This window comes from Ambystoma mexicanum, chromosome 5q (assembly GCF_040938575.1).
Source record: "Ambystoma mexicanum isolate Mex_15411 chromosome 5q, UKY_AmexF1_1, whole genome shotgun sequence".
NCBI classification, from domain to species: Eukaryota; Metazoa; Chordata; class Amphibia; order Caudata; family Ambystomatidae; genus Ambystoma; species Ambystoma mexicanum.
This window is the reverse complement of record NC_090933.1, coordinates 1,351,485,710-1,351,509,993: the sequence shown is the minus strand read 5'-3', so window position 1 is coordinate 1,351,509,993 and position 24,284 is coordinate 1,351,485,710. Positions and strand designations below refer to the sequence as shown.

Here is a 24,284-nt window from a genome sequence, read left to right as displayed (position 1 = left end):
TAACCCCGGCTCTGCCGATGGGCAAGAACATTCCAGTTCAACCTGGTGCCCTTATCCCATCCCCCTTTATAATATTGGGGGGTGGGGGCATAATTGTTCCTTTCTACAGCTGACGAGCTGCGGTTAGCCTGGATGAGGCTCAGTCACGAGGTAGGTATTTGAAAGCACCCCAGCCCCTTTTGCTTGCATTGGAACTTGGGTGAACCTTACTGGCCTAGCTCTTGTGCTGAACCGAAGGACGACTCCCTCTGTGCTCGAGTGAGTAAGTTCAGAGGCAGCTAAAAGCCTTGAACATAGACCGCCTTAGGCTGCGGGAGGTGTGCACGGGTTGTTGCTTTATTGTGGTTACAAATGCAGTAACGCACACCGCAAAAGTAACACAGGACAGCAGTTGTCTGCCACACAAGTACTACACCTCAGTTCCACATTCCAGGACTTAGGCAAAAGAATCAGGCAGGTAGAGGTTCTATGAGACAACATACCTCCTGAATGACACAGGGCGCATGACATGCATGCATGCATGGCGGAGAGTGGATGAAAAGGAAGCATAGAAGAAACAAAAAACACAACAACACTGCATTCAACTGTGCATATAGTTGCTTTTTCCATGTGTCTACCTTTGCCAGTATATGCCCAGGTACACCATTTACTCCTGTACCCATATCATATTACAGGTATTGGCATCATAAACTAGCCATTCTCAGCTAAAGCCATGGTATTCATACCATTTCTGCCATCAAAGCACCAGCCACTCACACACAGCCGGAAGAAATTGCCATTAAATGCACAGATGCTCCCTCCATTAAACAGTGTGTGACAACAGGCGGAAATTGGCAGCTACATCATGGATCCTCCAACTTAAACAAGCATTAGCAAAGACAATAGTTTGGGCTTTGGTATAGCAGCATTTTTTCCCAGTCTTGCTTGGTATTGTCATGATATGACATGACAGGAGGCCGGGAGGGTAGCTCATGGGCAACACGATTGTCTTGGAAGCAAGACAATGCATAGCAACACAGGTTTGAATCTTGGTCTTGCGCTTATCAACCGATCGCAGGTACTGCGTGTTATAAAAGATCAATTATAATTATATGCCCAGGTACTCCCAGCATGCAGTCAGGCATGGAGATTATATTCCAGATATTCACATGATATACTAGTGTGAGAAACCTGAAGGTGTCTCGCACGCTAGTCCCCGGGGATCTGTTATCCAGGTGGCCAGGACACGGCCATCACTATTGGATCCAGTCTCCAAGGGTGGACCAGTGTGGGCTCAAACCCCAAACCCCTTTCCCGTCACAAACAGTTTCTTGCAGACAGTTCATCGTGAGCGACAACGGACTAACACCAGAGCTATATAAATAACATGTCCCAACACACTGGCCATGCCAGGTCAGGCAATTACTGAGCATTACACACACATGACTCCCATCACACCTCCCCACACAGATAAAAAGGCACAGCACAAAAGCACACGAGGAAGCAGCAGTTCCAAGATGGCAGTTTAACAAAAGAAAAAAGTTTGCGAGACTGAAGAGGGTTGCAAGGAGGAAAGTATCCTTGACCTCTAGAAGCCGTTACTTTCACACGCCTTGGGTGCTCCTGTGTCAATAACCCAGGCTGGGAGGAGCGATTGCTGCCGTGGTACTGTCCTTGGCTCCTGTAAGAAAGCCACAGCAGTAAAAGCAGCACAATCGATGTGTTGGAGAAACTGATATGAAATCAGCTTGTGTTTGAACCAAAAATGCAAGTGGTAACATTGTATGAAGAAATCCACAAAGGACAGTGTTTGAAGGGCATCTAATTAGAGGCGCAAACAAGTGGAAACGAAAGGAGTAAATGTACTTTGAAAAAGCCAAATAATATACTGTTTAAAGATACTGTGTACGGAGTGGTCCGGCCCCACATGGGTGCTCATTCAAAGGTTTCTGTTCGGTATCCAACTGAATGGCAATTGCTTTGTCAAAAAATGTACTTTATATCAAAGTGGTCCTGTGACGGGTCAAGCTAAACTCTGTGCAAATTCAAATTCTTTGATAAGTATAAAGTGAACTGCAATTGGTCTGAGCCAGGCTGAGGCAGACTAATTGAATGAGAAGAAGGGATCTGAGCTGGGCTGAGGGGCATCCGGGGTGCACTGTGAGTCACAGAGAAGGAATATATTTTGGAACCTTAAAATAAATGGATCTGAGCCCAACTGAGGGGGATCCAGGGAGAGCAACCCGAATCACATAATTATAAGAACTTTCTATATTTGTTCTGTACATCAGGCCCTCTGAATCAAGAGACTTTGATGAGAAAAGAGACTTGTGAACGGAAGGCTCTGATGCTGGAATGGGAACTGAATCCTTGCGTTGAGGAAGCCAGAGAGTGTGCGTGGCTCGATTGAACCGCCTTGGCCTGGGCTGAACACGTGGGGAAGGGGGCCAACACCCTGAATATCTTCACTTAATATTTTGTGAAGGCTTCTTTTTTTTGCATGAACATTTCCCCACACTATTTGTAAATCAGTAGTAAAGATTGGGAACAGTTATTTTTTAGTATAGGTCCTTTTATTTTGACAACACTGCACTAGGACTGCATTATTATTTTTGATGTCCTTAGCTTGCTCCCATCTGTAGATTTAGGTTTAGATAGGTGTTCTTGACCCCCTTGTGAAAGTTCAATAAACAAGCTTGAACTCTGGTCACTTGTGTTTGTCATACTTCGATACCATGCCTTCCTTAAATATGGTGTAAAGAGTGGGATGTGACTCAATTGTAACAAATTGGGGAACCCTACAATTTCAGAAGCTTAGTCATAGAGCCTCCAACCCCTCTGTTTCAATGAAAGTATCAATAGGCTTTGATATCTGTAGCAGTAGAGAGGCTACTATCCCTCCTGGGAAAAGATGAATGATTCCCACAGACATGGTTTTAATACCCCTCCTGGGCATTACATAACATTGGCCCCAAAATCTGGTCTGGCTTAGAAGTTCGGTATAGATGTTCTAGCATGTGTCATCGATTGTGACTTCCAGGGAGACATAAAGGTTCTCTTACAGAACCATGGTAAAATCCAATTTGAAGCACATCGTGGGGACCAAATTGCCCAAGGAATTCTGGAAAAGGCTCTATTTTCTCATTTTAAAGAAAGTGAACCAGAAAAAGCAGAATGAGGTACCTTAGGCTTTGGGGAAGCTGATAAACCTTCTAACATCAAAGGGAGAAAGGGAGAAGAGCCTTCCATCTATCCTGACCTGGCCTTCTCCCAACAAAATGATCCAGCCCTCGCTGAAGCTTTATTACAAGCTTTTCCAGAAGGAGAAGGTATAGAAAAAGGGAGCCCTTTTTTCTTTTTAAAGCAGGGGTTGCTATGTAGAAAAGAAACATCTATAGAAGGCTTAGGTAAGACACAATTAGTAATCTGCAAAACCCACCGAAAGATCGTACTATAGATTGCATATTCCCATATGACCGGGGGGCTCTTAGGACAAACCAAAACCCAGGCACATGTCAGTGGGAAGTTTTACAGGCCATGTATCCACGCTGATATAAAAACCTTTATTCAGATGTGTGAAATATGTCGGAAAACCAGCATTCGCATCCCATTGCCTGCCACTCTGAATCCTTTACAAATCATAAAAGTGCCTTTTTCAAGAATCGGGATGGACATCATTGGACCTTTAGAAACATCTAGACTGGGCAACAAATATGTCCTTGTGATTGTTGACTGCGCATCCAGATACCCAAAGGCATTCCCCATACAGAACAATACCACCCAGAAAATTCTAAAGCACCTCCTACCGTATTTTTCCAGGGTTGGCTTTCCTAAGGAAATCCAGACGAATCAAGGTTCAAGTTTAATGAGCATGCTCATGGCTGAAGTCAAAGAGCTACTCCATATTACCACCTTACAAACTTCCGTGTACCATCCCCAAACAGATGGTTGGGTAGAGCAATTCATTAAAATGGCTAAAATGATCTTTAGAAAGTTGGTAGATAAGGAAGGACGGGAAGGACTGGGACCGAATGATCACCCCGTCACTATTTGTATTGAGGAAAACCCCTTGGGCATCTGCTGGATTCTCTCCTTTTGAACTACTCTATGGTAGAGAACCTAGAGATGTCCTGCACATGGTCCGGCAGACCAGGGAAGAATGAGGCACCCATTCCCTTCTTACAAACCGCTACCAGATAGCGAGAGCAGATGAGACTTGTTTGAGATCTAGTCTGTACTCATATGGAAAAAGCTCAAATCCAACAAAAATACACTTACAACAAAAGGTAAGCTTAAAATCATTTTCCATAGGACAAAAAGTACTAGTCCTCTTACCCACCTCAGAAAACAAGCTTGTCTCTAAGTGGCACAGGCCATATGAAATACTGGAACAAACAGGAAACTGTACTTATAAGGGATCCCAACCTGACAGGAAACAAAAGGTCCACCTATATCATATAAATCTCTTAAAAGAGTGGAAGGAAAACGTGTCAGCCACCCACGCCACAATACTATCCTGTTTGGTGCCAAAAGAGATTTTTGAATGAATTCCTCCAGAGCTATATATTCAACAACAAGAAGATTTAAAAGATTTAATCACATTATTTCCCAATGTATTATTGGAGAAACCAGGAAGAGTAAAAGGCACCGATCACTACACTAGAACATCTAAGGGAAAAGTAATTAAAACCGTATAGACTCCCGGAAGCCCATAAACAGATAGTGGTTGAGGAAGTGAATAAAATGTTAGGAGAACATTTTATTGAGCCCTCTTCAAGCCCATGGCCCTACCCTATTGTACTGTTCACGAAACCTGTGTATTCCTGGAGGTTTTGCATAGATTTCCCCCATAATGCCATTTCCGACTTCGATGCATATCCCATGCCACGCATCAATGACCTAATTGATAAACCTTGGAATGCCACTTTTCTATCCATCCTAGATTTGACCAAAGGGTGCTAGCAGGTCCCAGTATATGGGAGGCCTTTCCTCGTACGATTGTGGCTCCCTGTGTCGCCCGTTCCTTTTCAGAGTCATGAGGTATATTGCAGTTGGCGTTCAAGTCGCCACACACGATGATGTTGATCTTTTCTTGTTCCGCATAAATCCAGTCTATTGTTTCCCCCATTTTCGTGCAGTAGGCTTTTGTGGTGGTGTGTTGGGGGTTCCAATATGTGTTTATTATTGCTAATTGGGTAGTGTATTCCCACTCTGGCACTGCAATTTGGTGGGTCCATGTTGTCAGAGTGACCAACATCTCCTAAGATTCCTTTATCTTTCTCTGTGCAGTTAAGCCTGTCCCCATTTTTATGGCTGTCAAGAGTTCTGAAGACGGGCGATCAAGGAGGCCTTCGCTGCCCGAGAAATTTCTACTACGAATCCATCTAGGGTCGATTTTTCCAACAGCCATGTTTCTTCGAGACACATGATGTCAAATAGGCCCAGATCAATGTCTCCCAGAGCAGTCAGAAGTGCAGGACCTCTCGTGTTCCACGATCCCAAGGTATATCTTTCAATACATGTGTCTGTCGATGTGTTTACGATTCCTGAGGGAGTGGTTTCCGGGGTCAATTTTCATTGCTATCTCTCTGGTTTCGGGTTAAGGGTTGATTTGAGCCATGACCAAGGGCCTTGAGATGTTGTTGCATCTTTTGTTTTCGTTATCTTTTCATCTCGCCTTTTGTCGGTTAACTGCCTTCGTGTGGTTTTCTTGGGACTAAGTGGGGGTTGCGTGTAAAGATCCTCTGATCTGGTCCACGTAGTACGTTTGCGTTGTCCGTTCTCCTGTCTTTCATACTTTTCCTGTGTCTTCTTACTTTCGTTCTCATAGCTGGACCGGCGATGTCGGTGGGGTTGGTCATCTCGAAGGGAGTGCCATTTTATGGGGTCAGTTTTCTTTTTCCCCCTGCCCTTCGCCTATTTGGTTTTCTCGGTAGAACCTTTCCATTCTAGATGTGTAGCGATATTTGCAATCTTCTGTGCCTTTTGAATGGCAAAGTCCTCTCTTGACATTGAAGGTTTTATTTCCGTCAATATGAAGCCAATTTGCTCCATTTCTCTGATTGCGTTCGAGTTGATTTGTTGAATTCAGACTGCCTTGACATGGAGGTATGCTTTTGCTGTGTTACCTCTGTGATAAGGTTCGACTAATTTGATGTCATCTGTTTTGATTCCTTTCAGTGTGTTTGTTTTACTCATTATTTTTAGGATCGTTTTCCTATTCAGAATCATGTAGCCTTTTTTTTTTTTTTCGATTGTTCTACTTTAAATATGTGTTCCTCATTTTTTGCCTTTATGTTTTTGCTCTGTTGTCTGTTTGCTCTTTTCAGCTCTCTTTTCCACTGTGGAGTTGCATGACTACTTGGTCTTCGCCTGTCTTCTTTGTTGTTAAACTCACTAGTGTGTTGTTTCTTATTTTGGTGGTTAGAAGAGTTTGTATTTTGGGTTTCCTTGGCAGCCACTTGTTACTTTATTCCTTGTTCTTTACCAGTTACTTTTCTACTTGGTTCAGAGTCTTGTAATGAAGTCATTTTTTTCTCTGGTTCCATGATGAACACCTCTGATGTAATTCGTTGGGGGTGATTTCCCAATGTTGCATATCTTTCATAAAGTCTTCTGCTGTTCTCAGTGAGCTGCTCGTGTCCCCCACCTTTATTCTTTGCCTCGAGACTTCCGGGAGTTCTTTTTCTTTGCATGATTTTTTGGGGTTTGTCTTCTTTGGATCTTGATTTAGTCCGGTGTGATTTCGCATTGACGTGGTTGTCGGTTTGTTACTTGTTAATTTAAGTATCACCGGTTTTCTTAAGAGTGATTGATTTGCCACTGCTGGTTTTACTGATTGAGTCGTACTTGATATGTCTCCGATCTTTTCTTTCGCCTCTCGAGGTGCATATGGCTCTTTCACCGTTTTGCTGTCATAAGTCCGGATTTGATTTATTTTGGCCGTTGTGGTTTGTTTTTCCTTCTCTGCTTGGAGAGACTCTACCAGCTTTTTCAGATCTTCCACTTTGTTTTCCCAACCTTTTTGATGGTTACTGTTTCTTTCCTCTAAGGCGGTGATATAGCCTTCTATATAGGTCATTTTTGTAGTCAAGTTTGCAAGAATCAAAGTGTTGTCTTGAACTCTGTCTTTTATAGCCTCGTAGAGTTTGCAGAATGGGGCTAAGGCGATCGTGATAGCCAACATGATCGTTAACATTTCAGGTTTTTTGTTTGGTGAGTCTTTTTGGGTTGTTGTGAATATTTTGCTTAACTGTCTGTTCTTTGGTGACGTTAGCGTTGTCACCGGTCTCTCTGGTGTTTGTGGTACTTCAGAGGTCGAGTTATTGATTGATCGGTTTCCACATCATTCGTGCTCTGACATAATCAGTGTTGTTGATCCCTTACTCACTTGACCCTGTTGCTTCATAGAGTACTGGTCCCTCATTTTAGCTGGGGTAAGCGATTTTTGGCCCGTACTGAGGTGGACTTCGGTCCAATCGAGGCGATGTTCGCTTGCTTGTGAATCCTTAATTCGATCCACCTGTTTAGATGGTAGAGTTCCATCTCTTGATGTCTGGTCTTGTTGTTTTAATACCTCCTCCCGTGGCTTTGGAAGTCCCACTTCCTGCTGCTGCCCATCTGTTTGTTGGATATCTTTATTCGGAAGTATACTCCCGGAACCTTGTTGGACCTTGCCCAGTTGCGTTCTAGAGGCAGTAAGTTTGAGCTTGGTTCACATTTGGGATTTTTGTTTTTGATGGTAAACGTGGAGGGGATCTGACTACATTTGGTGATGGAATTGGGTCTTGGACTTATTCCAAAATCAGTTTTGCATCTGCTGGAGTGATTTCCTGGACAGTTTCCAGAATCTCTGTGTCTGATAATTCGGTGTCTGTGGGCCTCATTACGAGTCTGGCGTTAACCGAGGCGGTACAACCGCCTGGTTACCGCCGGACTCGTATTACCATTCTGCCTCCGTGACTCCCGGAATTACCAGGGCATTACAACCCCGGTGTCCCGGGAATTCTGGAGGCGGAATGGTGTTAATCCCCATTCCCATTGAGTCCCACAGGACTCAATGGGGATGATACGCTCACCTGACTCCCACGGAGGCGCTGGCCTGGTTCGCGCTGCTGTGACCTCTTCTAAGGTGATGCGCAGGGTTCGGAAGATGGACTGGACCGGCCCCCAAATCTGGCTTGCCTGGCTCGCAGAAGTATCCTTCTGTAGGCGAAAATAGGGGATTAACTGTCTGCGGGGTAATGCAATTGGCCTCCCACTTTCCCCTCTCACCCTCCTCGAAACCCCTCTGTGATTTCTCGTAGCGTCTCACCTTAGGGTCTGGAAGGACGAGCTCTCCATCCTGCTTCTGATGCAGGGGCGCGTTGGTATCCAGTTACTTCACTGGATTTCCGGATTGGCGAGAACCAAACTTTCTTGGCTTCCAGGTAAGTTTTTTGATAAGAGGTTCCCCTCGTGTCCCTGCATTAATGTACTAATGCTAGTGTCTTTTTCCCCATAGGGGCCGGGGTACGGAATGCCGGGGAACAGGCACCGACCCGAGATGAGAGGTGAAATCCTTGTAGAAATCAGGTAAGTCTTTAATGAGCGTTTTTTGGTAATGTCTTTTCATTCGCTCATTAACGCTGATGTCTCTTTTTCCCCTTAGGGGCCGGGGTCCGGAAATGCCAGGATGCGACGAGGACCCGAAATGAAGAGGGAATGAATCAACAGTTAAGTCTTAACATGGAGATTTAGCTTTCCTTATTCCCTTCTCTCTCTCACCTTTTGTTCTGTTTTTTTTCTCCCTAGGCGCTGGGGCGTGACTGCGAATCCGGATGATCGCTGCTGAACATGGAGGCGCCCTGTAAAGGTGAGTGGAATGCGGCGCTGCAGTGATCGACGCGATGAGCTTTTAAATTAAAGTCTTCCTTTTCAGGATTGTCGGCGAGATGTCTCCGGGATGCGGATTTAGCAGGTAAGGACTTTTCCTTCTTCTGTTCTCTTCTTCTCTTCCTTTGCAGGTGATCCAGGATGCTGGCAGGCGTGGCAGAAGTCAGGATGCAGGAGCAGACACGGTGAGCGTCCAGCTGCTAGATGCAGAACAACGCGAAGCACGTGTGGCTGTTCGGGTGGGGTTTAAATAGCCTTGGAAGATGTTCCAGGTATGTATCCTTCCTCCAATCAGGTATGTATCCTTCTCCGACCACGCCCGGATGGTAAAATAGTCCCACAGGTAAAGTAGTTCCTTTCAGGCCTCAAGGAGGCCGGGATCCTGCAGCATGGTCTGCATCAGGTAAGTGCACCCAAGCACTCCCATAATGAGCCTGGCGCCGATGGCGCCAGGACTGATGTCTTTTATGAGCCTGGCGCCAGAGGCGCCAGGAGACTGTCCAAAGGGCCCCTATATGGGGTTGCTGGGTCCTTCCTTGGGGACAGGATGTCCGCTTTCGGGGATGCAGGGCTTGAACCCGCTCCCCGGGAGCGGGCATCATGACAGGGGATGGGGATCATGGAAACACCGAAACCATCTCGTGATGGTGTCAGTGTTTCCTCGTCCACCTGCAGGCGGGCGATGTTAAACCCGCCAGGTCAGACCTGGTGGGTTTGACGCCACCGCCTGCAGGAGTTGTGATCGTCCGGCATGGAAACAACGGTTGGTTCCATACCGGGCGAGTTATAATGAGGCCCTGTGTCTAGTTTCCGTTTTTGGTGGTTGGTAAAGAATGCTTTTAAGTTACCAGACATCAGGGGGGTTGGCAGCCATTTTGACTGCACGGCACTTCTTTTGTGTGGTTTCTGTTGCTTATTTGGTATTGTTTTACCCTTTGTTGTTTTTCTGTCGCTATTTGCTTGTTTTTTCCTATTCGTTTTGGGGTTAGTATGACTTAATTGTTTTTTTCTTTGTATCATGGTTTTATTATCATTCTTTCTTTTTTCACTTTTACAGAGGACTGATTTGCCTCTTAGTCTGACTCTGAGTTTTCTCCCTCGTTGCTTTCGTTATCATTCTCGCTCTTATAGTGACTGTGCGGTCTGGGTTATTGTCTTTATTGCCACCTTTAGAATTTTTTGAGTCTTGTAGGGTCCTTTCTTTGATAAGGGGCACTGAAAAATGCAGAGTCCTGGGTTCCGTGTGTACTATTGCTGTAGTGCAAGTTTTCTTAATTTCCAGTTGCAGATCTGTATTTTGATTTGCAGTGTTTGCATTTGCCGGCTCATAACTTGTTTTAGAAATACCCACATCTTTGGATTGCAGTCCGAGTTCAGTCCTATCGGAAGCTTCGATAGCTTCAGACTGTGGCTCGATTCCACTTGGAGGGCTCCAGCTCCCGTGGATCCAGGCTCCTCCCCCCTCACGGGCGCGCTCACCAGCTCCTGCGCAGGTCCCGGAAGACCAGGGAGAACCGTTGGCAGCTCGCTAACTCCCCCTCCGTCGCCTTCTGCTTCGCTGCTGTGCTCCCACTCAGGGTCCGTCAGAGGCTGCCCTTCGGCCACCCCCACCGGAGACCCGCTCGCCTTGCCGGCGGTCAGCTCGGCACTGCTCACGTCGCATAGGGGTAAGTTGCTCATCACCCGGCTGTGTTCTTGTGCTTTTTGTGCTTCTTGTGCTACTGGAGCTTCCTTGCTTACATGTTTGCCGTGTGGCATCTGGTCTTGATTCTGGTCTTGTTTCTTCGCAAGACCTCCGTGGTCCATGTCTTCACTGTTGGAATGCTTTGAATTTGGCTTATTTGATGTTGTTTTGGTGATGGCTGCATCTTCGGTCCGCTCCTTTCTTGCGGACTTCCGCTCTATGTGATTTATGAGACGTGTGGATTTCGCATTCGTGTCCATTGTTTCCCTCAGTCCCCGTGGATCCCGCGGACTCCTGCAGACTCCAACTCTCCTCACAACTCCGCTCTGGGTGGGAGTTTTTAAGTCCTCCTCCCACACACTGGTAGTTAACAGAGGAGAAATACTGTAGACTCCTGCAGACTCCAACTCTCCTCACAACTCCGCTCCGGTTATTACCGTAGGTTTATCCCAAACCTCTCAGACAGGACAGCTAGGCTGACTGATAAACTAAAGAATGCAGAGCCCCAGAAAATTCATTGGACTGACAAGGATGATATATGTTACAACAACCTAAAACAAACCCTGTTCCCAAACCCGATCCTAAAAGTAGTACATTTCTCAAAAGAATTTATATTGCAATTATATGCCTGCCTTACAGGGTTAGGAGCAGTCTTATCACAAGTCTGCGTAGGATTAGAACATCCAATCACTGTTTACGAGCCGCAAACTTTTCCCACGTGAAATAATTACTCTGTGCTGGAATTAGAGGCCCTTGCCATCAAGTGGGCCATTATCCACTTTAGATACTACCTTCTAGGAATAAAGTTCACACTTGTCACAGACCATTCTCAACTAGTTTGGATTTGCCAATGAAAGGACTACAACCCTGGAGTCATGCAATGGTTCTTAGACCTGCAAGCCTATTGTTTCACAGTGGAGCACCAAAAAGGTAAAGACCAAGGGAATGTAGATTTCCTCTCCCTGTTCCCCGGTGAAACAGATGTGGCTACATTGCATGGGGGAAGGATGTGAGAAACCTAAAGGTGTCTCACCTGCTAGTCCCCGGGGATCTGTCATTCAGGTGTCCAGTACTTGGCCATGGCTATTGGATCCAGTTCCTGGGGGTGGACCAGTGCAGGAGGATCACATAGATGAGGGGTCTTTGGGGAGTGGAAGCGGGACACTGAAGGGTGAGATGTTGTATCCCCTTCCCTGTAACACCATTTCCCCATCCTAACAGGTAGGATACCTAGAAGCTCAAACCCCATCCTTTTCTGACTTGAACACTTACCAAACGGGCAGTTCATCATGAGCAACAATGGACTAACACCAGATCCGTATATCTGACATGTCCCAACACCTTAGTCAGGCAAGATCAGGCAATTACTGATCATTGCACACACCTGACTCCCATCACCCTTCCCCACACGGATAAAAGGCAGAGCACGAAAGCACTCTCTGAGATAGGAAAAGCACATGAGGAAGCAGCAGTTCCAAGATGACAGTTTAACACAACAAGAAAGGCGGCGAGACCGGAGAGGGTTGCAAGCAGGGAAGTACCATTGACCTCTAGAAACCGTTACTTTCACAAGCCTTGGAAAGTGAGAAGCCTAAGACCGGGAACTGAAGCTGAACAAACCTACACTGTGCATCAAAGGTATCCGGGAAGCTGTGGTACTGTTCTTGGCTTTTACAAGAAAGCAGCACCAGTAAAAGCAGCCCAGCCGGTGAGTCAGACAAAGTGATAAGAAATCAGCTTGTGTTTGAACCAAGGTTGCAAGTGGTATGAAGAAATCCACAAAGGACAGTGTTTGAAGGGCATGTGATGAGAGGCGCGAACAAGTAGAAACTAAAGGAGTGAATGTACTTTGTCTCGGGTGGATAGTACAGGGGCAACATGCTTGTATTGGAAGCAAGACGCCATGGAGCAACACAGGTTCAATCCATGGGTCCGCGCTTAGAAACATCTGGGTATTAAGCACGTTATAAATAACCAATTTCTTTGAAAAAGACAAATAAGATTCCCTGTACGGAGAGGTCCGGCAACACATGGGTGCTCATTCGAAGGTCTCTGTTAGGGATCCAACTGAATGGCAATTGCATTGTCAAAAAGGACCTTTGTATTGAAGTGGTCCTGTTACGGGTCAAGCTAAATCCTCTGCATACTTGAAAGTCTTCGATAAGTATAAAGTGAACTGGAATTGGTCCAAGCCCGGCTGAGGGAGACTAAATGTGAAGAAGGGATCTGGGCTTAGCTGAGGGGGTCCGGAGTGAACCGTGAGTCACCCGAGAAGGAATAGTTTTTTGAATTTTAAAGATAAAAAATAAAGGGATTAAGTAATGCCAACACACAGCCTGAGCCAATTGTGAGGTTTTTATTCATGAAGTTTGTCCGTAAATGTGACACATGTTTTGGCCTGTGGCATAGTTCAAGTCGGACAAATACCAATTGAGAGACAAGTGTCTTAGCTTTAACGTATGGTGTTCTTACACTGAAATATGTAGTTGGGATTAATCCCTATACCTCATTAAATAGAGATCAGTTCTCCTCACGGCCACCTATTCGGAAAATAAATAAAGGGATCTGAGCCCAGCTGAGTGGGATCCGCGGAAAGACATCTGAATCCCATAATTTTAAGAACTAACTATTTTTGTTTTGTACATCAGGCCCTCTGAATCAAGAGACTTTCATGAGAAAAGAGACTTGGGCACATAAGGCCCTCGTGCTGGAATTGGAAATGTATCCTTGTGTCGAGGAAGCCAGAGTGTGTGCGTGACTCAAGTGAACCTCCTTGCCCTGGGCTGAATTTGTGGGGAACGGAGGCCAAAGGCATCCTGACTTATCATTTTGTGAACACTTCCTTCTTTTGCATGAACATCCCCCCTACACTATTTGTCAATTAACAGTAAGCATTGGCGATAGGTTGTTTAGTAGAGGCTCTTTTAATTTGACTAGACTCCATTTGGGCTGCATTATTATTATTTGATGGTCGTAGCTTGCTCCCATCTGTAGATTTAGGTTTAGATAGGCGCTTTTAACCCCTTGTGATCGTTCAATAAACACCCTTGAACTGTGGTCACTTGTGCATGTCTTACTACAATACCACGCCTTCCTTACACTACTTTGCATGATTCTACTGCGATCTTCCACTCAGATTGGGAAAAAAAGATGAAAGCATGCTCTTTAGCTCAACAGGTTTCTATAACAATGTCATATTTAGAGATTAGTTTATTATGTAATGCTTTTCAAGGCATTGGTATTATTTAAGCTCATGGATCCTAAACCGTATCAAATATTTACATAAACTTAAGCTGGAAATATGAGTTCAGAAGCTTAACTTGCCCAAATCCCAGCTTCACCAAAGTGTGTGATCCTTGGCAAAACAATTCATCTCGCTGTTTCGTATCTACAGTCGCTGCAAGTGATTCAGCTCACAGCTTATGCTCTTATATATGCTATTACAAAAAGCCTCACTCATGGTTTATTCAACTATAGTGTTGCTATATGTACTATAATACTGGCCATTCATATATTTCACAACACAACTTTATTTGTCTCTTGCCTTGCTTATGGGAACTATTTGTAATGTCAATACCAATGGGCCTCTCAAATATCAGACTGATAACGCGCCTTGTCCTTTTATTTATTTGAATATATCTATTGTCCAAACGTTAAAATGTGCATCTCACTGCAAAGCTGAGACTGTGAAGGTGGTGCAGTTTGGTTATTTAGCCACCCATTGACTGCTCATGGCCTTTCCTACCCTCTTTGTTTGCTATCCAGGGGGTGCACGTCATATCTTTGCTACAATCCCTACACTGTATGTATATAATATATATTGTGTGAGTTTTCGACATCTTTACTGTGTTTGTTTTTGCAGGCAGGTCACTGTTCAAGTATCCACACCAGCAAGGCTTTATCAGAGCTACCAACAGCCAGCCAGACAAGCCCAGCACTGTGGGTAAGTAACCACTAGTGACTGCATACCTTCAAGGTCCTGTATAGAACACTTAAGCCGACAGAAAAAAAACCTTCTGCAAAACTGTCAGTATGCTGAGTTATTTTATGAGTTGTGTTGTAATGTTTGAGCATAAGTAGAACTGGAAAGGCACTTTCCGGTGTCATCGTGTGGCTGTGCTGCTTATTAAATGCAAATCTATTTTCATTACTGGTGGCAACAAGTAGACATGCCTGGAGTCTGGTTCTGCAAAATAACTACAGGATTTAGCTATGTGATGAGTTTGTCTTGTTTTAAAAAAAGAACAAAAGTCATGTTGTCACTGGTTTTCTCAAGCGTTTATGCAAAACCTTACATATAACAAGCAGCATTAACCCTCCTTAAGTAGCATTTTCTGTAAAGTCCAGAATTGAATTCATTCACGTATGAGGTTTGAAGGCCACTTTATTTAGGTGAGGGGCTGCCCCCTTTTTTTGTTTAGGTGCCCGGCGCTATTTCTAGTACCATTGCGACCCTGGTTCTATTGTAACTGAGACGTGAAAGCGCTGGAATCGCAATGTCGATCTCTGTGCACTTGATGCCTGTGCCTGGGTTTCCCGCATGAGGGCGCGAGAGAGCTGGCCATGGGACATCACCCCGGCGATGGGTGAAGTCTGGGGGGAGAACGCATCCAGGCCTACCTTCTTTCTAAGAGCCGGTGGGGTAGATATTTTGAACTGGGCAGCTTGCATTTCCCAGCCCCACTGCTCTAAGTAATGTTACTGGACCCAGAAGCAACAGAAGACCTATATCCCAGGAGGGAGATAAATAATATACAATTTCATTATAGAATAGAAAGGCTTAGCATGGGAATACAAGCACCCAGTACATACATTCAGTAATTCTGCAGAATGTGAAATAGCACCGCAACTGAGCGGACCTTCTACATGTGCTCAGAAAAAGCACAGCTACCTCACTGTTCAGCTTCCCACATTGTGTGCACCCGGGTGTGCAGGTCTGGTTCTAGCTCACCTCATGTGTATCACCCATGATCCCTTGCCACTGTGCCTCCTGCTGAAATGGCAGTGTCTTCACGCCTTCTCGAGTCTAGCAGCTTGGGTCCCCGCGAGCCACCCTGGATGAGGGGGCTTCATATCCTTATAGTGGCCCGGGCACTGAGAGGAGAAGATGGCAAGCGAGGCCTGCCCTCCCATTGGCCAGGCCCTCATCCGCGTGAAATATTGCTGATATCTGCTGCTGGTAACACAGATGCGTAACACTGGTTCACTGACCAGTTTGTCCAATCACGTCACACCAAAGAGCGTTGAATGTTCCTTGATTGGCCACGGTATCACGGATAAACCGATTGGTCCGTGCGTCAGAGGGTCACCTCTGTTCATTCTCTAAATGAGGATATTGTTCTCCATGATCTGTCCAGGATCCACAGTCATTACTCCCACAGTCTCTCTCCATGTGACGGTCATTACTCTCAGAGTCTCTCTCCATGTGACGGTCATTACTCCCACAGTCTCTCTCCATGTGACGGTCATTACTCCCAGAGTCTCTCTCCATGTGACGGTCATTACTCCCACAGTCTCTCTCCATGTGACGGTCATTACTCCCAGAGTCTCTCTCCATGTGACGGTCATTACTCCCACAGTCTCTCTCCATGTGACGGTCATTACTCCCACAGTCTCTCTCCATGTGACGGTCATTACTCCCAGAGTCTCTCTCCATGTGACGGTCATTACTCCCACAGTCTCTCTCCATGTGACGGTCATTACTCCCAGAGTCTCTCTCCATGTGACGGTCATTACTCCCACAGTCTCTCTCCATGTGACGGTCATTACTCCCAGAGTCTCTCCCCATGTGACGGTCATTACTCCCAGAGTCTCTCTCCATGTGACGGTCATTACTCCCACAGTCTCTCTCCATGTGACGGTCATTACTCCCAGAGTCTCTCTCCATGTGACGGTCATTACTCCCACAGTCTCTCTCCATGTGACGGTCATTACTCCCACAGTCTCTCTCCATGTGACGGTCATTACTCCCAGAGTCTCTCTCCATGTGACGGTCATTACTCCCACAGTCTCTCTCCATGTGATGGTCATTACTCCCAGAGTCTCGTTCCATGTGGCAATCATTGATTCCACAGTCTCTATCCATGTGACGGTCATTACTCCTGCAGATCTCTCCATGTGACAGTCATTACTTCCACAGTCTCTCTCCATGTGACAGTCATTACTCCTGCAGTCTCTCTCTGTGTGACAGTCATTACTCCCACAGTCGTTCTCCATGTCACAGTCATTACTTCTGCAGTCTCTTTCCATGTGACAGTCATTACTTCTGCAGTCACTATCCATGTGACAGTCATTACATCCACAGTCTCTCGCTGTGTGACAGTCATTACTCCCAGTCTCTCTCTGTGTGACAGTCATTACTCCCAGAGTCTCTTTCCATGTGACAGTCATTACTCACAGAGTCTCTCTCCATGTGACAGGCATTACTCCCACAGTCTCTCTCTAAGTTAGTCATTACTCCCACAGTCTTTCTCCATGTCACAGTCATTACTTCCACAGTCGCTTTCCATATGACAGTCATTACTTCTGCAGTCTCTATCCATGTGACAGTCATTACATCCACAGTCTCCCTCTGTGTGACAGTCATTACTCCCAGAGTCTCTCCCCATGTGACAGTCATTACTCACAGAGTTTCTCTCCATGTGACAGGCATTACTCCCACAGTCTCTCTGTAAGTTATTCATTACTCCCACAGTCTTTCTCCGTGTCACAGTCATTACTTCCACAGTCTCTTTCCATATGACAGTCATTACTTCTGCAGTCTCTATCCATGTGACAGTCATTACATCCACACTCTCTCGCTGTTTGACAGTCATTACTCACACAGTCTCTCGCCATGTGACAGTCATTACTCCCACATTCTATCTCCATGTGAGACCAACGAACAAAGGGACCAAACCAGGTTTGGCACGCAGAGACGAACACTAGAAGGATCTTTACAAAAGGAAACGGTGAAAAAAGTTGACCGCAGTCTGTTTTTACAGATAGGTCTTGGGCGCCATATTGAAAAACATAGCTGCCCCGATTTTTAGCTATCGGTGTTCATGGTCATATTTTTGATAGTAATTTTTTGTAGTTGTTTTTTTTAACAGATCATCAGGAAAATCCGAAAATGCCTTCATGCATTGTTTTAGGTTGCCCCAATGTTAGCCATGCCAAAAGTGGAAAAAACAGTCCTGCATGTCTTTCCAGTGGATACACATTTAGTAAAAAAAAATGGCTGTTGAACTGTGGATTTCCAGTATCTGAGAATGGAAGCAGAGCCAATGATGTCTTGTCTGACATGAGGGGCAATTGCTTCCGCGTCTGCAGCCTGCACTTCTCTGAAAATATGTACGAACAGCCAAAGTTCACTAAAAAGCCTTACCCCAGAATCCATCGCAAATTACTTCTCAATGCAGTTCCTACTGAATTTCAGCACATGCTGAGCAAAGCGAGTACTGTAGTGGAGACAGAATTGTTTAATCTATTTTATTTTAGTTTGTTCTAAACCACTGCCACAAGCCATTCCAGGGGGGAAAGGGTAAAATTTAACTGGTACATGAATGTTTAGACTCAGGGGATGCTAGGCAACCCCTCCAGCAATCTATAGGAAGATAGGGTGTGCTGGGTCAGTAAATTTAAAAAGACTGGTAAAGTCAATTTAACTTTACATGCTCTGGGAGACAGTAGTCAGTCCCAGAGAAGGTATTTAAACCTTGGGAAGTCTGAAAGACATCCCTGTGCCACTGCACTGAAGGTACTATTGGACACACAAGAAAAAGATAATGCCTATGGAGTTGTTTTAAAACTCCATATCTAAAGAACACAAAAGTAAAACACACACCAAAATACATGAAAGAGTGGGAAAAAGGCTCACTCTCTTTCCAGCTAAAAATTAAATTCCTAGAATTCCAGCAAAGTTGCTGGCATCTCAAAAGTTAAGGGAAATTAGCACATTCTTGAGAATTATTCCTAACACTGGCATTAAGGCAGAGATCATTAGCGGCTCACCACTCCTGGATTGCAGACAGACAATCCGGGATGAGAGAGGGAGAGGAGGCAGCTGAGGGGAGCCTGAAAGCGAGCTGAGTGTCATCCGCATAGCACTGAAAATTGGAGCAGAGTGCAACAATGCAGTGGGCGAGAGGTGCCAGGTATTGGTTGAACAGCCAGGGAGAAAGGTTAGACACCTGGGTAACACCATATGTAGAGAGTGAGATAGAGGAGAGGAAAGACCCAAGTTGGACCTGGGAGGGTCGGTCAGAGTGGAAAGAGGTCAGCCAGGACAGGGCCTGATCAGTGATACCCAGGTTATCACGGTTCTTGTTGAGCAGGAACGCATGGTTGACCGTGTCAAAGCAGAGGAGAGATTGCGTAAGATGAGGACAGAGGGGTGATTGGCATCGAGGTTAGAGGGCAGGTCTTCACAGATGTTCAGGAGAGCAGTTTCCGTGCTTCTGGCTGCTCTGAAGCCAGACTGATGGTCGTGGAGACAACCAACAGATTCAGTGTGAAGATTAAGCTGGGAGAGGGCCTGCTTTTCCAAGGGTTTGCCCAGGAAAGGAGTAATGTAGATTGGGGGATAGTTAGCCGAACAGGAGGGGCGGCTGAGTGTTTCTGAAGAAGATGGTGAACAAGAAAGTGCTTTAGGGGGGAAGGGAAGGTGCCAGTGGTGAAGGAGTGGTTTCAAAAGTCAGCCAATGCTGGAGCATTGGTGTCAATGTGGTCCGTGATGCTTTTGGATGAACAGGGAAGAACCTGTTTTGACAAGACTTTCGTAGATCAGAATTGTATAGAAACCTTGTCAGGAGTGACCAGAGGAAAGGCAGAGAAGAGATGATGAGAGGTGGCCACAGGGAGGCCAGAGGTAGAGGGGAAATAGAGGAAGAAGGAGGAGAGGACGAGAGGGTGGACAGGATGTCCTGGGTTTTAGAGATGAGATGTGAAGCCAAAGCCATGCAAAGCCTGGGAAGGGACAGGAGAGGTAGAGACTGCAGCAGGATAGGTCATCCCCTGGTAGATTTTAAAGAGCTTAGCCGAGTTGTTAGATGACACAGAGATGCAGGCTTGGATGTGAGCTCGCTTCTTAGTGAGGGCAGAGAGTCAGTATTGCCTTTGGAGCAGACGGCAGGCCAGTTTTTCAGAGGATGTACAAGATGCCAGACAATTCCTCTCAGACACCCTACACTTGTGTTTATGGGTGAAGAGGTCTGAGTCGTACCAAGAGTTGCACTCGGCTTTAGGCTTCCAGTGGATCCTCATGACAGGGGCAAGTACATCAAGAGTGTCAGAGATAGAAGAGTGCAGGTTGGAAAGGGCTGTGTCTGTATGTGAGTCAGCCAGAGGTGCAGGAGGGGGAGAGAAACTGGTGGTGAAAGCCTCAACTGACACACGCTTCATGGGTCAGATGACAAGAAGGTGGGTGGCAGAGGGGTAGAGAGAGAGAGAGAGAGAGAGGTGAGAGGAGAGGTGGTCACTCCAGGAGAGAGGAGTGGTGAGAGGGTTAGAGAGGGGGAGGTCTGAGGAGATGAGAACATCCAGAGTGTGCCCTGCAGAGTGAGTTGGGCTCGAGAGAACAATAGAGAGAGAAAGAGAGTCACTGTGGTTGGGATGTGAAGTGTGGTTGGCTTGGTCAGCTGCTGGTTCTTTGAGGATGTTTCTCCTGGTTCTTGTCAGCACAGTAATGCTGTGGTTGGGATGCGGTGTGTGGTTGGCTTTTCAGCTGCTGGTTCATTGTGCATTTTCTCTTGGTACTTGCTGGCACAGTAATGCTGTGGTTGGGATGTGGTGTGTGGTTGGCTTTGTCAGCTGCTGGTTCATTGTGCATTTTCTATTGCTACTTGCCGGCACGGTAATGCTATGGTTGGTATGTGGGGTGTGGTTGGCTTTGTCAGCTGCTGGTTCATTGTGCATTTTCTCTTGGTACTTCCCGGCACAGTAATGCTGTGGTTGGGATGTGGTGTGTTGTTGGCTTTTCAGCTGCTGGTTCATTTTGCATTTTATCTTGGTACTTTCCAGCATGGTAATGCTGTGTTTGGGATCTAGTGTGTGACTGGCTTTTCAGCTGCTGGTTCATTGTGCATTTTCTCTTGGTACTTGCTGGCACGGTAATGCTTTGTTTAGGATGTTTTGTGCGGTTGGCTTTTTGGTTGCTGGTTCATTGTACATTTTCTCATGGTACTCGCCAGCACAGTAATGCTGTGTTTGGCAGCTGCATTGCAGTATAATCCCATTTAAGCCGGACTCTCACTACGACTGGAGTTCTCTTCTCCTTTTAAACTAGAGACCTCACCGTTATAAACTCAGCTTTGAAAAGTATCTTTACTTTATGAGTCGCTTTCTTTCTGTTAGCATGCCTGACCAAATGTGATGTTTAGAGCATTTAACTTCTTTATATATTCTAAAGAGACTCTTCCGGTGAAGCCTTATTCTTAAAAGCAGTTAACACTCCCCTTCACGTCTGAAACTAGACACTTAAACAGGGAGTTTGCTCAGAAATGTTATTGTCCCAGTTGATCGGGCATGTATTTTCGATCCATCTTAAAAATAAATTCCGGCCTGGGCATCGCCATCTTGTGGAAATCTTATCTGTTGATCTATCGCCCTAAGTTCATGTTCCCTCAGCAGTAATACAGATCACCTGCCCGCAAAGCTGACATCACTAGACGCTTACACCCATGTTCACAATGCCAAATGAACGTCTTCTGTGCAAAATCTATTTATGTTTCTCCATGGAAATGCCAAGATGCCTCTTTCCTCGACAAATATGTACAAACCATGTCTGATCACATAACGCAGGAGTTTCTTTTTCCTTCGCATCAGTATATTTCTTTTTGAGTATCCCTGACTTGTTTCTGCTCTGTTCTGCTATCTGCCAAGTATGACACACTGAGAACAGGTACTTTTGCTGCCGATAATGAACTCAGTAGTCACTTTTTATTTTATAATTTCTTATATTATGTACAAATATCTTTACCCAACCATATTTAAATTCTAATTTAACATGGCATGTTCGTTGCATGTGTCTTTGTAAACTTTTAACGTTTGTCCCTATTAATGCTCCATTGGTTTTTCTGACATGGCTGTTTTTTCGCTTGTTTTTCGTTAGTATTGAATTTCAATGTGAAACATCATTTCATTACTGTGTACAAACAAAAATATTTCTATTTATCTCACTGTTGATCCTATTAATGCTCCATTGGTTTTTCTCACATGGCTCTTTGTTTCGCTTGTTTTTCGTTAGTATTGAATTTCAATGTGAAACCTCATTTCATTACTGTATACAAACAAAAACTTTTCTATTTATCTCACTGTTGATCCTGTACTTCTTCAATATTCAGGAACTATGGCCACTATTCAGCCATACATGTACGAGCCAGAATATTCAGAAGAGTAAATCCGTGAAAGAGAAAAAAGCCAATACAATGGGCAATCAGATGCTGGTCGTGATGACCAATCACTGGAGCCGGAACCCGGTCGCATGGAAGACATTTCCACCTGGTGTACCTGCAATCGTTGTGAGATTATGCCAGCTGTCCCGGAGAACTGCTGTTGCAGAGAAAACTCTGGCTGATCGGCCTACATTTCCAAAGAAGACACACCCCTGCTACGCATTGCCGAGCTACATGAGTTCAGGGCAGCGTGCCTTACAAGATCAGTATTGCGAATGCTGATGGTCCTTATGCACGAACTTCGATCTACAGTTCGCCCTCGTAATCCAAGTAACGAGTAAGTTAACTGAATACATGTTGTGTGTTTGACGGCTAACTTTGCATGTTGCTTACCTATATCATTGTACCTTCTGTGAGTCACTGACGAAAGCATTTTTCTGTCAATTGAATACATTTCTTTTTCTAATATCAAACCCTAATATTCATCTTTAGACTCAACGTCCAAACAATTACCTTTCTTTCACTTAGAAGGTAAAAACAATATTTCCCCCCATATCTCAAACTGGTTTTGATCAAATGGACATTCAAATTTTCAATTGACCCCACTTCATATCCCAAGCACTGTCAGTACTTTCCACGAAAAGGTACTTTTTCAAGCATCACAATGCATTATATTTAAAAAGGTATTTCAAACATAATACTGCAATTATTGGTTTCATTCAATAAAACAATTTCTGTAACTGTTAGATAGGTGGTGCAGGCTCGTGGCCTATCGTGCCTTTACATGGTGGATTCATGGATGACTGGGATTCTGCATTCAACGAGTGATACCTGCCTATGTGGTTTGCGCTGTTCGAGAAATTCCCCAGTGACTCTGGACAATACCGCAGATTTATGCAGACAGTAACTCAACTTAAGCAGTACAATTTGTAGTTTGTCATTGCCATCCAGTTTACAAAACTAAATAAAAACGGAGTCGATATGAAAAGTTGATCGAAACGTGAATAAACATCGAAGAGGATTGTGAAAGATTGGTGTGCTTCAAAAAGATTACTGGCTTATTGCGCCTGCCTCATCCCCATCCATCCCCCTTCCGCCATCAGTGGCAGTGTGCACCTGTGCCCGTATGCTGACATGGGGGGTGGGTGGCGAGGCTCCAGTTACCGAGCACCATATACACCTTAAGGGGCTCTATGGCATGGGGACCATTGACCACATGGCCTCCCCAGACCCGATGTCTCCGCACCCCCTTTGAAGATCCCATTCCTGCAATCAACATATCTCGGTTACCTTTGACTGTGTTCCAGGCCTATTGCACTCGCCTCAGCCAATCCATCCATCCCTCTTCCGCCATCAATGGCAGTTTGCACCTGTGCCTGTGTTAGGCAGAATCATATGCAGTACCCTTTGGGAACACCACACACGATTAGGACTACAAGTGACAGTACAAATTCACCTTTGGTACAAGCCTGTACTTTACTCTCAAGAGTAAAGTGAGCAGTATCAATAGTTACACAAAGGACAGCAATTACTATGATTAAAACAAACACTGACTCAAGGTTTCTGAGTACAAGAATATACATTTATTTACACATCAGTTATTAAACATTTCACTATTATCAAGCAGTTGGAAAATCACAATTCTAATACAATACCCCACACTGAATAGATTCTGGACAAGTTAGGCTCAAAATGAAGTGTGAGGAAAATGGCACTCCAGCAATAAAAAGGGAGGGAAAGACAAAGTTAGACAGAAGTTGAGCAGCACCAACAAGTAAGTAAGCTGGGCAATCTCGAAAAAGGAACTACAGTGAGAAAATCATATCAAGAGGCCAGTGCCAAAGTCAATGGAACAAAGTCTTTGCAGAGGATCACACAGTTCAGGGTAGTTCACGGTTAAGTCTTTGCCAAGTGTTCAGAATGAAGTTGATCGGACGAAAAGTTACTTTAAAGAATAGAGAAGGACAATCCCTAGGATTGGCAAAAGATTTCACACACTTTCACCATGGTCAGACGAAACAAACAACCGGGTTAGCACAGTACCTTTAGAGCAGAAGAATGCTGTGGCTGAGGCAGCCGTTCCTGGCAGGTCCTGCAGGCTCACGGTTCCTAAAGCGACTGTCGGACTGACAAGAAGGAGGAAGACTGGAGGATCCTGCACTGCCCAGGGAAGAAAACAGCAGCGGCGCAAAGCGACAAAAGGTGCGCTCCTTAAAACCCAAGCAGGGTCTGTTCCTCCTGGCTATCCGGTTCACTTCAGCTGTGCACAACAAATTCGACCAGAGGAGGGAGGCCTGGCATGTAGTTTTGGCGAACAGGTTGGTCCCACCAGCTCAAGGGGAAAAGATTCCATGCAAATCTTCTCTGTTGTCGAA

At 45.2% G+C, this 24,284-nt stretch overlaps 1 protein-coding gene across 3 annotated transcripts in view; it reads left to right on the top strand.

The window, feature by feature from the left end:
* Positions 1-24,284, top strand: part of LOC138498136 (lymphocyte antigen 6E-like) — a 189,859-nt gene that overhangs the window by 99,116 nt on the left and 66,459 nt on the right. For all 3 annotated transcript variants that reach the window (XM_069622010.1, XM_069622008.1, XM_069622009.1), the window contains exon 4: positions 14,400-14,480. In XM_069622010.1, the coding sequence (XP_069478111.1) occupies positions 14,400-14,480 (81 nt within the window). The remainder of the gene's footprint in view (positions 1-14,399; positions 14,481-24,284) is intronic.